This window comes from Myotis lucifugus, unplaced genomic scaffold (assembly GCF_000147115.1).
Source record: "Myotis lucifugus unplaced genomic scaffold, Myoluc2.0 scaffold_0, whole genome shotgun sequence".
Taxonomy (NCBI): domain Eukaryota; kingdom Metazoa; phylum Chordata; class Mammalia; order Chiroptera; family Vespertilionidae; genus Myotis; species Myotis lucifugus.
The window spans coordinates 30089457-30102675 of NW_005871048.1; the positions used below are offsets into that span (position 1 = coordinate 30089457).

Consider the following 13219-nt stretch of genomic DNA (forward strand, 5'->3'; position numbering starts at 1 on the left):
ATATTCTGGGCTTTCAAGGAAAGCTCAAGGTCTACTTGAGAGAGAAACTGATCTAGACATAATAATGGTAACACAAGTTCGCAGGTCCTAGGAGAGCAGTATGTAACAAGAAGTGACTGAGCCTAACACATCAGAGGAAAAATACTGCATACCTTGGATAGTGTTTCACTGACAACAAGTCACTTACATATATATATATATATATATATATATATATATATATATATATATATCTTAATTTAAGTCTCATAACAACTTTGTAAGATGCCTGTTATTAACTCCATTTTACAAGTGAGGAAACAGGGTTCAGGTAAGTCAAACAATTTACCTAAGGGCACACAGCTTATAAATGTCAGAGCTCAGACTTGATTTCCAATTCCCATATTTTTACCGAACTGCCCAGTAATGATGTATATATACTGCTTTAAAAATAGTAAAAATGGTTGAGTAATGTGAATTTCCTATTTTATTAATCTGGATAATTTTTCTATGCATTTTCAGCACTATGTCTAATTTAACATTGTCTACTCAAATCTTTTACAGTCTCTTCTAACTACAAAAAGTAGTTATATCTTAGTAGTTATACCCCATTTATATCTTAGGATATGGGAATTAGAGATGATTATGATAATATACTGATGAGGTTGAGTAACCAATACATAACACATTTTGTAGAATGAAATTGCAGAAATGTATTTTTGTTTTTAACCATGATCTTCCCCTTGACCCACAAGTCTATGCTACCTAGGCATAGAATCTGAGCATCCAAAATCTGGAGTAGATATTTTAAAGGTCTCTCTAGTCCAGCTTCCTGTTGAGTTCAGAAACACCTTCCTTGATATGCAGCTTTACTTGAACATATTCAGAAATGAACTACTTCTTAATTCTTGATACTTGGTCCACTCACGGACAATTTTCGTCACTAGATTTTCTCCTATTTGAACCTCTTTATGATTTTCAACCATACTTTCTAATTCTCCATAGAACAAAACAAAATAACTCATTTGCCTCTCGTCTTGGCCACAGGTCTTCAGATTTGGGAAATGTTTGGCATTTCACTTTATTTTTGGCATTTAACTCTGTTTTCTGGGTTAAACATTTCAAATAACCTTAAGATTTCTCAGATCCTACATTAACCTGTTTGCCATCCTATAGCCTCTCTAATTTTGTCAGTGTCTTCTTAAAATGTAATTCTCAGAACTGAATAGAGTTCCAATAATTAGTTCTGACTAACAAAAAAAAGTCACTAGAATAATTAATTCCCACATTGGAACACTATAACTTTAGATCCTTTTCCCCAAAAGCAGCTATCACATCAGTTTTCTTCCAACCTGAGCTCGTGTAATTGTTTTCTTTAATGCGAATGAAGACTAAGATTGTCTCCATTTCATCTTGTTGTTTATGACCCATCTTGCCAATCTGTAGAGGGAGCTTTGGATAGAGCCTCTACTACCTGTTGGGATACCATCCAAATTTATGTTATATGCTTGCCATCTACATCTTCATCTTAACCACTGATAAAAATGTTGCCTGAGACAAGAAAGTTACTAAACTCTGTGGCCCTTTCTAGAGACATTCCCTTAAACTCAACACTGACCAATTAATTCATATTTAAATTATCAAAATTACTGCCAGCCAGTCTCAAATCTATAATGTTGTGATGAGGATTTAATCAAACACTTTGCCAAATACATGCTCTTTGAAAATATAAACTCGTTAGAAAGTTCAATAAATGTTTGCTTAACAAATGCCGTCATCTTGAACTCCTAGATCCCTCCCTTTATATCTATATCCTGTGATTGTAAAATTAAAATTTCATTTTCACACTTTTCCCTCCTTCCTGGTGAGTCATCTGGGCAAGGAATAAAGGCTTTTCTCTGAACTTCATGATATATCTTTTTCTTAAAATCTAGAGCATATACACATATGTATTTCTCTCTAGACATTCTCTGGTTTCTCTGTTATATATTCCAACGTGGAATAGTTCCTTTCTCTCAAGCTTCCTGTCTCTAACATGTTAAACTTTTAGTAAAACATATATACCCCAAATCCCTTGTTTTTTAGAGATTGTCTAAAAGGCATTCAGACTTTAACATAGAGTCTATTTCCATTCCATAATCCACTCCTTCCACAAACATTCATTGAATGTCCACCAGTCAGAGCCTGTGAGGGGCCAGAGTGGGGGTCTTCAGGGAATTCAAAAGCCAGCAGGAGAAACAGACTCATAAACACCCAACTCTGGAATATTAGAATAAGTCTCATAACAAAGGTTTGTAAAAGTTCTAGAGGACAATAATGAGGAGGAGTGAGTTTTATCTCAATGTGACAATGAAAGCTGCAAAGAAGTTGGCGTTTAAACCAAGCCCTGCAGCATGATGGGAGCCTGACAGAGCCAGATGGAAGGGGGAGGGGGTGCATAATACCATAATCAGTTTTCACTAAGTACAACATAAGAAATGTCTGGCGAGGGGCAATGGGCTGGGTGGAAGGGGGACATCTGTAATACTTTCAACAATGATAAATTTTAGAAAAAAGAAATAGGCAGAATCAAGAAAGGGTAGTTTTATGGAAACAGAGGGAAGCTAAAAAGAATTTTTGTAAGAAGGGAGTTGTTAAAAGTATGAAATAGCCCTAGCCACTTTGGCTCAGTGGGTCAAGTGTCAACCTGCAGACTAAAGGGTCCAGGGTTTGATTCCGATCAAGGGCACATATCTCGGTCGGCTGCAGGCTCAATCCTTCGTCCAGGTCAGGGCACATGTCTAGGTCAGGGCATGTGTGGAAGACAACCAATTGATGTCTCTCTCTCTCTCTCTCTCTCTCTCTCTCTCTCTCTCTATCTCCCCCTTCCTTTCACTCTCTCTAAAAAATAAAAAAATCAATGGAAAAATATCCTCGGGTGAGGATTAATAATAAAAAAAAAACTTTAGAAGTTTTCATGTTCATCTTGATTAGATTAACATCTACTGTTATTTTCCTCGCTCAGTCTAGAGAAAAATTTGTTCAGAAAACAAAAGCTGAAATCACCCAACACTAGATAAAAGTACAATTTCAGATCACTTACCTGTGATTAAAAATATAACACTATTAGCCAATAATACATTTTATTTAAAATAAAGAAAATTCTTTTTCAACATTAAGGAATTAAATGACTATTTCTTTCTTCAGCCCTGAGAAAGAGACACAAATAAGGGAGATACATGCAAAGTAGAAGTTCCACAGTCCCTAGCACAAAAGTCTGACATAGAGAAGGCTCAGTAAATATTGCTTAGCATAAGGTTTGGCATGTAGAAAATGCTCAATAAGAATTGCTTGGATTGAATTCTGTTTATGTAAATAGATTTTCCTAATTTCTTTATGACTGAATTATCTGGAGCTGTATTGAATGAATGTGCCTTTTCTCAATTTCAAATTCTAATTTCAGTTCCTGAGTTATACCTAGTAAGTTCTAGAGTAATTGTCGATATTACGCTAGGCCTTATGCTAGGATTTAAACTTGAGGTTACTATAAAACTTAATGCTGAAACTAATACATCATCATTACAGTTGGGGCTGTTTCAAGAGGTAAAGGAAAAGCATACAATGGTCATTATGTGTACAGAGTCCTTTTGCTTCCCCTGCAGGTATTAAGTCTCTCTAATTCTGAAAACTAAATTTCAAGTTCTAGGGCTAATGTAAATTACATTGGCTGTATCCTCCTCTCAGTGCACCTGGATTGTCAATGTGTACTGGGATGTGTTAGTTACATTTCAACTTGGAAAAGAACATCTCTTTGCCTACTGACCGTAAAAACAGCTTTCCATCTCACCTAAGGCTCAGAATATGGTCCTGAAATAGAAGCAGACTTGCCCCCATCACAAACTATCGTCACGTTATGAAAAATGTATTGATTGCAATATATTGTTATATTTAAGCATAAAAGCTCTGAATTGCAATCTGTCATTGAATGGCATATTTTCAACGAAGAGTAATATTCCAGGTCTCTTTAGAAAACTTCATGCTTAAAAATAATTTTATCTAACTATGAACAACGAGAAAAAGCATTACAAAATACATTTTGAGTATGCTATGAGGAATATGAACATAGTACAGAATTAAATGTAGAGCAATGAAGATTTTGAAGGTATTTTCTTAAATGTTTCAGTATAGTCATCATCGTTTCAGTTTGCAGTTTTAATGAAAAGAAACTACATGCACTAACTCTTTTGGCATTATCCAGCAGCCTGCTTGGTTATACAAAAGTTGAGGAGCACCTAAAAGTAAATACAAATAGTGGCTTTAATGATATTTCTGTGCTGAAATGTACTTTGATGGTGAGTGTTGTAACGTGCTAAATTCTGAGGTTTCAGTACAACAGAAACCATACTGTATTGAGACATTCCACCTACAGTTTGTGGTCATGAAAGTCTGATTAAAAGTGGTTTTAGGTATATGAAAGTATTTGGGGTCAGTGCCTTCTATATTGAACCTACTTTGTAGCCTATTTCACGGAACAAAATACCAATGTGAAGGTATATTTGCATAACTAAATTGCATCTAAAAGAAATATTAAAAGACATTTTGTATAAATCTATATGATTAATGATTATGCTTTTTTATTCATTCCAAATGACTGTCTTTATTTAGCTCATCCTTAATACTGATTAGGGCTCATCTGAATGAACCAGAATAAAACATTTTCTAAATTAATATGATAATCAAATATTAAAATAAAATGTTAGCTATATTTTGTTAGAAGCACTTTAGTAAGACAATCAATAAAATAAAATAGAAGGTGCAACATTGGCAATTATTACAAAGAAAAATTGTCTAAGTTGAAATGTAACTAACATATCCCAGTACATATTGACTAGCTATGTGGGCTGGTAAATACCTAAATGCTGTATTTTCCAAAGAGTGGTCAATGGGGATTCTATAGTTCACTTTATCATTCTATAAGGAATAATAAGATCCTCAAATAGCCTTAATCAGTAGACTCTTCAAGCCACCAAGACCGATATATTTTGTAAGTTCTTTTCTCTGTAAGTCAGCTCAGAAAGGAATAGGAACTAAGATTTTTTGAGCTTCCAATTTAAGCACAATGCTTGATACTGTACATACGTTATTTTATGTAATCCTCACAGAAATCCTGAGTAGGTGTTCTTTTCATTTTACAGATGAAAAATCAAACTCAAAGAAGTGAAGTGAATTTCTCATGACCAGTAAATAGCAGATTCAGCCTGCAAATCCAGGGCCCCATGTTCTTCCCTTTCTACCATGCTGCCTTCAATACAAATATGATAAAACAATATAATAATTTTAAGTATAGATTTATCCTTTTAAAGTGCTAAAAAAATCCATGGGGAAAGCTATCACATAATTTTATATAGCATACATCAATTTGATATTTCTAAAAACTTCACATAATTATTTTTCCTGTTTAGTTTTGTTGTACTAGACATCTACCATGTGCCCATCCGTGTCTGTTGTTCTGGGGAAACAGCAGTGAGCAAAACAGAAAATGCTACAGGCCCTTGTAGATCACTGCAGTGGAAGAGACAGACATTAAACAAATGATCACACACAAAATACACAAATTGTAAAATACAATAAGTGCTACTAAGGAAAAATAAAGGATGATGGGTAAAACAATAAGTATTAACCAAATTGTAGAGGAATGAGGAGACTGTGGGGCCAGGTCCTCTGTCTGCTAGTCCACAGTTCCTCTCAACAAGTTTATTTAGGTGTGTGGGATGCGGGAGGGGCGGGGATTCCGAGCTCAGCTGAGGTTTCTGGTTTGGGTGCCTGAGTTTATGTTGAGGTGGGGAATCCAGGAAGGAGAGCAGATGCGAGGGTGAAGATAATGAGTTTGTGCTTTGGGGTTTTGAGATTCGTAGGACACTCAGATACACTTAGGACTGGAGGACATCCATTGGGTGTCTAAAGACGAAGAGAAAGAGAAGGAGTAAGAATCTAGATATAAGAATTAGACACAAAGAGTTAGTAGATAAAACTGAGCTGACTTCTGCTAGATGAGTTGTATAGGAAGGTGAGGAACAAAAGTAAATACTAGTCGCCTTTGAAAACAATAAGTCAATTTAGTCACCATTACCCAGCATATATGCCTCAAGAAATTTAGTTCTGAAGAAACAAACATCCTGTAGGTTTGGGAGCCAGGTTAAACAAAGTTTAAAAGGGTTCTCGGCCTTTAATATACCCACGTGCCTCATTTCCCAAATGTATTGGGCCACTGAACTTTTTCTATTTAGGACTATTTTATGGAAATGATATTCTACAGAAGACCTGCTGGGAAACACTGGATCGTGTGAGGGCTTACAATTAAGAATGTTCATGGTTTGGGGTAGGCAGACTGGCGTTTAATCAAAGAGAGGGCTGAAATTGGGAATCGTGAAGTAGATGTTTGCATTTGGCAGCATTGGCAGGTAGGAAGTATTGGAAGCCAGAGACAGGGAGCCGTTGCGGAGGCCTGTCAGGAGAAAGGCAGTGCGGAGAGGAGGTTTGGAAGATTGGAATGAATTGAGGACGGAATGATTCCAGACAGGGAGACCATCTCAGGCAGGAAGCTGATAAGGACCCGAATGATAGAGCCGCCTGGGAAACAGACAAGAAAGTGTGAACCTGAGAAACATTTTGAGGGAAGGAATTATGGGACTTGGTAATAGATTAGATTAAAAGAAGGAAAAGGCAAAGATAACAGTACAGTTTCTGGCCTGGGAGAGGAAGAAAGATACACAGAAGAATGAAACCAAACCCCTAACGGTGTGATGGCTGGAGTACTTCTCAGTTCCCTGCTGGATTTCTAGAAAACAGAACACAACACTGTCTGAAAGCACAGGCAGTCACATCCCTTCACGTGTTTTCAATTAAATGGCATGAGACTAAACAATTTTAAGAATTTTTGAACATAGATGTAAAATGCTGCGTTCATCATGCCATGTCCAGTTTTCAAGTGGTCAGAAAAAGAAGTCCCAAACTTAATTATAAGGGAAGGATGTCAACCATGCTGAAATTAATTTCTTTTTAAATCTCACATTGTTCAAAGAAACCATGAGCAGTACTCTGGTCACCTTCATTAAAATTCCCTACATTAAATCTGGCATTTACAGTTTCACATTCAGCAGCCAGCTAGAAATCACACATTTTCAAATTCGGAGCAGAAATTAGTTTTAGATTTATTTGCTTCCTTTCCAAATGTGTTAGTGCCCAAGGGCTCTGACAACAGCACGCTTTGTTTTACAAAGAAAAAAAGTACTGTGTTTTAAAAAAAAGAAAAAAGAAGAAGAAGAAGAAGCATGATTTCTTTTTTCTTTACAAAAAACCTGCCTGCTTTCATTTTCCCAGGTGACATTTACGAAGAGGAAATTCGGGCTGATGAAGAAGGCGTATGAGCTGAGCGTGCTGTGTGACTGTGAGATCGCGCTGATCATCTTCAACAGCACCAACAAGCTGTTCCAGTACGCCAGCACCGACATGGACAAGGTGCTGCTCAAGTACACGGAGTACAACGAGCCCCACGAGAGCCGGACAAACTCAGACATCGTGGAGGTGAGAGCGCATGCGCGGTTGCTGAGCCCCGAACTTCGGAGGCAGAGACATGAGTTGCTTGGACCTCCCCCACTTTTCTCCCCCGCCCCCCCCACTCACACAAGCACAAGAACAACCTTCCTTTTCCTATGATTTCATATTCCCACAGGTGCTCCCAGTGTTATCACCCCAATTAATACTCCACCCTTTCTTCCCCCCTCAAAATTCAAGTTAGAATGGCATGATGATAGGGACAACGTGAATCTGGTCCTTGCTAGAAATCAGGCAGCGGTATCCAATTATTGGCCTCATCCTTCGTGAGTCATCATTGTCCACTGCTAAGTCAGGTCAGCAGATTTGGAACGGCGGCCAGGGGACGGCTCACCCACATTTTGGATGACTTCTCATCATTTCTTTTAGGTATAGACTAGTTTCCCAGCATAGTTATGGACAGGAGACAGCTGATTGATGTTTCTCTCTTGCATTGATGTTTCTTTCTCTCTCATCCCTTCCTCTCTCTCTAAAATCAATAAAAACACATTTTAATAAATAAATCTCAAAAAAGTTTTAGATTTGTTAACATAAGCAACGTGCCATACAATTTTAAGTGTTCTTGCATGTAGCCTATTTTAATGCTATTGCCTCACAGTACCCTTGATAAGCAGTGAATAGTAAACCAAAAAGGAAGAGATGTAGGGAGGACCATCCTCATCTGTTTGTTTTTCTTAACTATCTATTCATGGTTGCCTAGATTGTGACTGCTTTCCCAGAACTAAGAGAAAATTAACAAATGGTTCAAAAGTGTGTAGTCAGGGTCAGTTTGCCAGGTTCAAGTCATTCTTGCTTACACTGGTTCCATTTTATGAAAAAATCCATTATTAACCCTGATCAAATCAATCTGCCTCTCACATACGTCTTCATTTTATTTGTTATAATTGTCCAAGACTATTTGCTTTTATTGTGAAATTTTGTAAAAGTATTGTTCTGATCAATTTTTTAAAATTTTTGCCTCATAAGACAAGCAAATAATTTCAGAGAAACAAAAGTGAGTGATAACTAGGCCTAATGTAGTATGTGTTTAAAATACTTTCAGATTTGCATTACTGCAAATCGTTTTTGTTTTTCATTGACTGATGATTTTCATTGTGTGTTTGCTTCAATCTTAAAATTTAAGATCATTTATAAAACTTACGTACTGTGTATTTCAGATAGTATTTTATTCATGTGCGTATTTAATGTGAAAATATATAAAGAAACCTGAACATGAACAGCACTAGTCTGTTGTCAAATCTCATAGGTGCTTTCGTGTGTGTGTGTGTGTGTGTGTGTGTGTGTGTGTGTTGATCTGTCTGTCGGTCTATTCCTGCTCATACACATTTAACATAAGCTCCAAACACAAAACAACTCTATACTCAAAATTTCATCTCATTTCCAAAATCATTACAACAAACATTTCAGGGCAACAAAAGAATTTGATTTGGAATTTGTCATTAGACTTGAATTGCTCTAGTCCTTAACATGATATGAAATGTGGAAGAACCGTATTAAACTTGTCGAAAATGTGTCGACTTTTAAAATTTACTTTCTTAAAGGAGTTTAAAATCTGGAAAACTCATCTGCTGAGGGGTTTGCTCAACAATATCCTATGTGACTTTAAGACAACTAAAACTTCACCCACTGTGTAGACTTTCATAATCTTGGACAGATGAGTGTCTGAGCCAGACTTCTCTACAGGCCGTGAGAAGAACACTGGGTGGAAAGTCAGAGAGCTTGCATTTGAACCTTTGTCTCGCACAGTCTTACTATGTGACAAGTTAGCTACTTCTCTGGCTGAAGTTTTCTCATCTAAAATATAAAGGCATTGAATTGAAAGTCCTTTATGGCATAATTCTTTAAAAAGTGATGTTTTTAAAAAAGAAACAGCCCTATTATCTCACAGTTAATATATTAAAGCTCTGAATCTCTCCAAAAGACACGAGGGGGTTCCTAGGCTAAATCTGAAGATTCCATAGCTTGATTCTTTGGATGAAATAACAAGCCTAACACGTGTATGTCTGTCCTGCTCAACTACATGAATCACACATTCTTCACCTACTTGCCTTTTCCACACTGTAGCAATAACAGAGATGATGGAGAAAGTAGAGTGGGATGCCATAAACTCAAGAATGTACGTCACCTCCACGTAGAGTCTTTTTCAAAGTGCGGTTCATTGAAACCAGTATGCCTGAGATTCTTGGTGAAGAGGGGATCTGAGTAGGAATCTGCATTTATAACACGTTTTTCAACAATTCTTATACACAGTAAGTTTGAACACCTCTACAGCACTAGACATAAATTGTGTTGAAGGCCAAAGAACCTGTGATACATCAGGGACTTGAGGAATCTGCTTTTAGAATGGAGCTAACATGAAGCGGAGAGTTAAGGTACTACTCCTGGGTAAAATTTTAAATCCTATTTATTTTAATTTAATGGAATACATTTAACTGAGTAAATTTAATGAGGAACATAATATGTTTCATGAAGGGTCATTAGTTTTATATTTCCCATTTGGACCATTACCCCTCTCCCTTAACCCTCTGAAAACAGTTTACTCACCAGAAAAAGGGATTGGCGGGGAGAGAGAAATAATACGATTCCCAGCATTTAGGCTGAAATATAAATTTCTGGGCCATACCAGAGTAGTGTTGCAGGGTCACAGGAAATTGTACAGTGTGTGGGTGTTGAAAAAGATTCCTTCTTATAGCAAAAAAGCTCTGCGTAATTATCATGTCTCTGCTTGATAATTAGCACTGCTGTTACAATGGCACAAAGACTTATAAAGACTTAACAGACAGACTGAAAGGTTTTTTTTATTATCGTATTATAATGCAGCTTGAATATCTGCTCAGATACAATATATAAATATGCCAGATTTCATAAATGTGTTAAATTTTTAATCCACTGGTTTTAAAAAGTTATTGTAGTAAAAGCATTTCCTTTGAAGAAAGTCCATTTTATTTAACTCTGTGACTGGATATTTACCCCAACTGCTAGTTGGTGAGGCTGTTGAAATTCAATAGGGATTCTGATGGTATTAAGGAACTGCCCCCTTCATGTCTTCCAGCTGCCTAGCCCCACTCCTGGTTCTCTTACCTGCCTTCCCACCCTCCCAGCTGATGTTGGGCTCGATGCCTGGAAGAAGGTGTGGTGCTGAGCACTCCAGGATGACCTGAAGAGTGCAGGTCCACAGGACATGCTTCCAGGCCATTCCTTCACTTAGCAACAATTTAGCAAGCACCAGCAAAAGACAGGCATTCTTGTTAAGGATATAAAACATATATAAAAATCAGCTTAGGAACAAGTAGAGGGCAAAGGAGCAATAACCTCATTCAAATAGTACAAGCTACTGAAAGGAAGGCATAAGCAAAACAATTTATCAAAACTTTTATTCAGACAGGTCTGTGATCACCAGATCATTCCAGGTCATCCTTGGAGTCCCAGAAGTCCCAGACAGGGACACATCCCGCACATGTTTTCAACCCACCTCTCAGGGGCTCAGTGATTGTGAGCTGCTTTTCTAGTCTGGCCAGTAGTCGAGTGACAAAGTGTGGAAGGGAAGTAAATCATGAGGTCCTCTGCTACTCTCAGGAAATCAAAAAGGCAGATGTAACTCTGGTAGAAGGAACCTTTGATTCACAACTATCTCAGTAGAGAATTACTAGCTTTAAAAAAAATCCTCATCCAAAGAAGATATGCTTTTATTGATTTAGGGAGAGAAAGAGAGAGAAAGAGAGAGAGAGAGAGAGAGAGAGAGAGAGAGAGAGAGAGAGAGAAAGAGAAAGAGAGAGAGAAACATTGATGTGGGAGAGAAACATCTATCAACTGCCTCCCATTCTCGTCCCGACCAGGATCAAACCCAAAACCTTTTGTAGTGCTCCAAATAATTGAGCCCCTGGCCAGGGCATGGTGCACTTTTTTGTTTTGAGGGGTTTTTTAATGCAAGAATATTCAAGAAGAGTATAGAGTGTAAAGTGTGGAGGAGAGATTAAGAGATGATATTAAGAGATGAAACTTTATTTTCTGTCACCTGAATCCTCTTTGAACTTAAAGAATCCTATTTACATGAAAATAGTTGTTCCAGCAAAAAAATTTCTTACATAGTAATAATTAAGGCCTGAATTGGAATAGGCAAGGCCTTAAAATAGCTTATAAACTTCATTGTTTCACAGTGCTACTGGAGGTTATCAGTAAGCTAACTACCTAGTTTGATTTTTGTTGAAAAGCAAATGCAGCAAATTGTGGAATTGGATTTTTTTTTAACAAACTCTATATTACAAAATTTGGGAGTAGGTGTAAAATATGACAATGTATCTGTTTAACTTGAGTTTTCATATATAAAATTATGTTTATGCATGCTTTGTGGATGGATATAACACGCTTTTCTTAAAGAGAAGGTACATTGGCTTATTTGATCATTTGTTGAATTTTCATTCTTTCATGCATTCACTCACTGAACAAAGAGTGGCTGAACTCCTACCACGTGCTCTGTGCCATGGAAGGCCTGGCGATGGAGACATAAACACTAAACACAGCCCTTCAAGGACTCTTGGTCCTTAAGATTGCTCACAAGGCCACGCAGGGTCTGGCCCCCGTGTTTCTCTTCCCCACCAGCCTCACCTTTTGCTGTTCCCCTGCAGACAACTCCTCCCCCGACCCCCATCCCATACTTAAGCCACCTAAACATGTTTATATCCCTCTACTTCTCTAAACCCTGTTTGTTTTGTCTTCAACATTCCTTTCTAGGCCTTTCTTGGCTTTTCTTTATCACCCGGTCAAGTCAGGTCCCAGTGTATACTTTTAGATAGCTGCCCTTGAACTACCCTCCAACTTGTGTAGATCCTTTTCCTACATTGCAGCCATAATCTGTTCTATTTTCCCCATCAAACACTCACGAGGCTGTTACCCAATTGCCTAATTCATACTAGATTTTAAACTCCTCTAAGGCAGGGCTTAATGTGAGGTCTAGGAAGTGTTAGGCCCTCAGAATATAACTGGAGACTAAATCAACAGGGGGCGACAGATAACAGGATCCATCCAAATGATGATCATATGGCACAGCGTCACTCATCTAAAACATGAAAAATGTTTTATAGCGCCAATGAAACAGTTCACTAAAATTTGATAAATTTTATGCCAGCACTATCAAAAAACTAAAATAATCTAGATCTGTGCTGTCTGATATAGAAGTCGCTAACCACGTGTGGCTATTCACATTTAAATGAATTAAAAGGAGATAAAACACCTAATTCAGTTTCTCAGTTGCACCAGCCACATTTCAAGTGCTCAATAGCCGCACGTGGCTGGTGACTAACGAATGGGACCGGATGTAGAGTGCATGGATAGTCCCAGAAAGTTCTGTGGGACAGCACTGGTCTTGATTGAAATGTGAAAAGGGAGGCATTTAAAGTAAGTGTGTTCTCCAGTTAACAGCAAGATTAATTCTTCAATTTAAAATTTGAAGAGTGCATTTCACAGATGAAGAACTGTGCAGAATCCAGAGCATAAACGTTCCCTTTGATAGACACCAATTTGGAACTAAACACTCACTGTAAAACTAAGAGCACCTTTTACCCCTAAACCAATAACCACAGAGTCAATCAGTAAACTTACTGCCTGGTCAGAGAACCCTTGCAAGTCATCCAGGCTGACAGGGAGCGCT

General features: G+C 37.6%; 1 protein-coding gene across 8 annotated transcripts in view; it reads left to right on the top strand.

Moving 5' to 3' along the window:
* The window catches only part of MEF2C (myocyte enhancer factor 2C), a 158695-nt gene that overhangs the window by 79733 nt on the left and 65743 nt on the right, over nt 1-13219 (top strand). For all 8 annotated transcript variants that reach the window (XM_006081228.3, XM_023750051.1, XM_023750063.1 and 5 more), the window contains one exon: nt 7339-7542. In XM_006081228.3, the coding sequence (XP_006081290.1) occupies nt 7339-7542 (204 nt within the window). The remainder of the gene's footprint in view (nt 1-7338; nt 7543-13219) is intronic.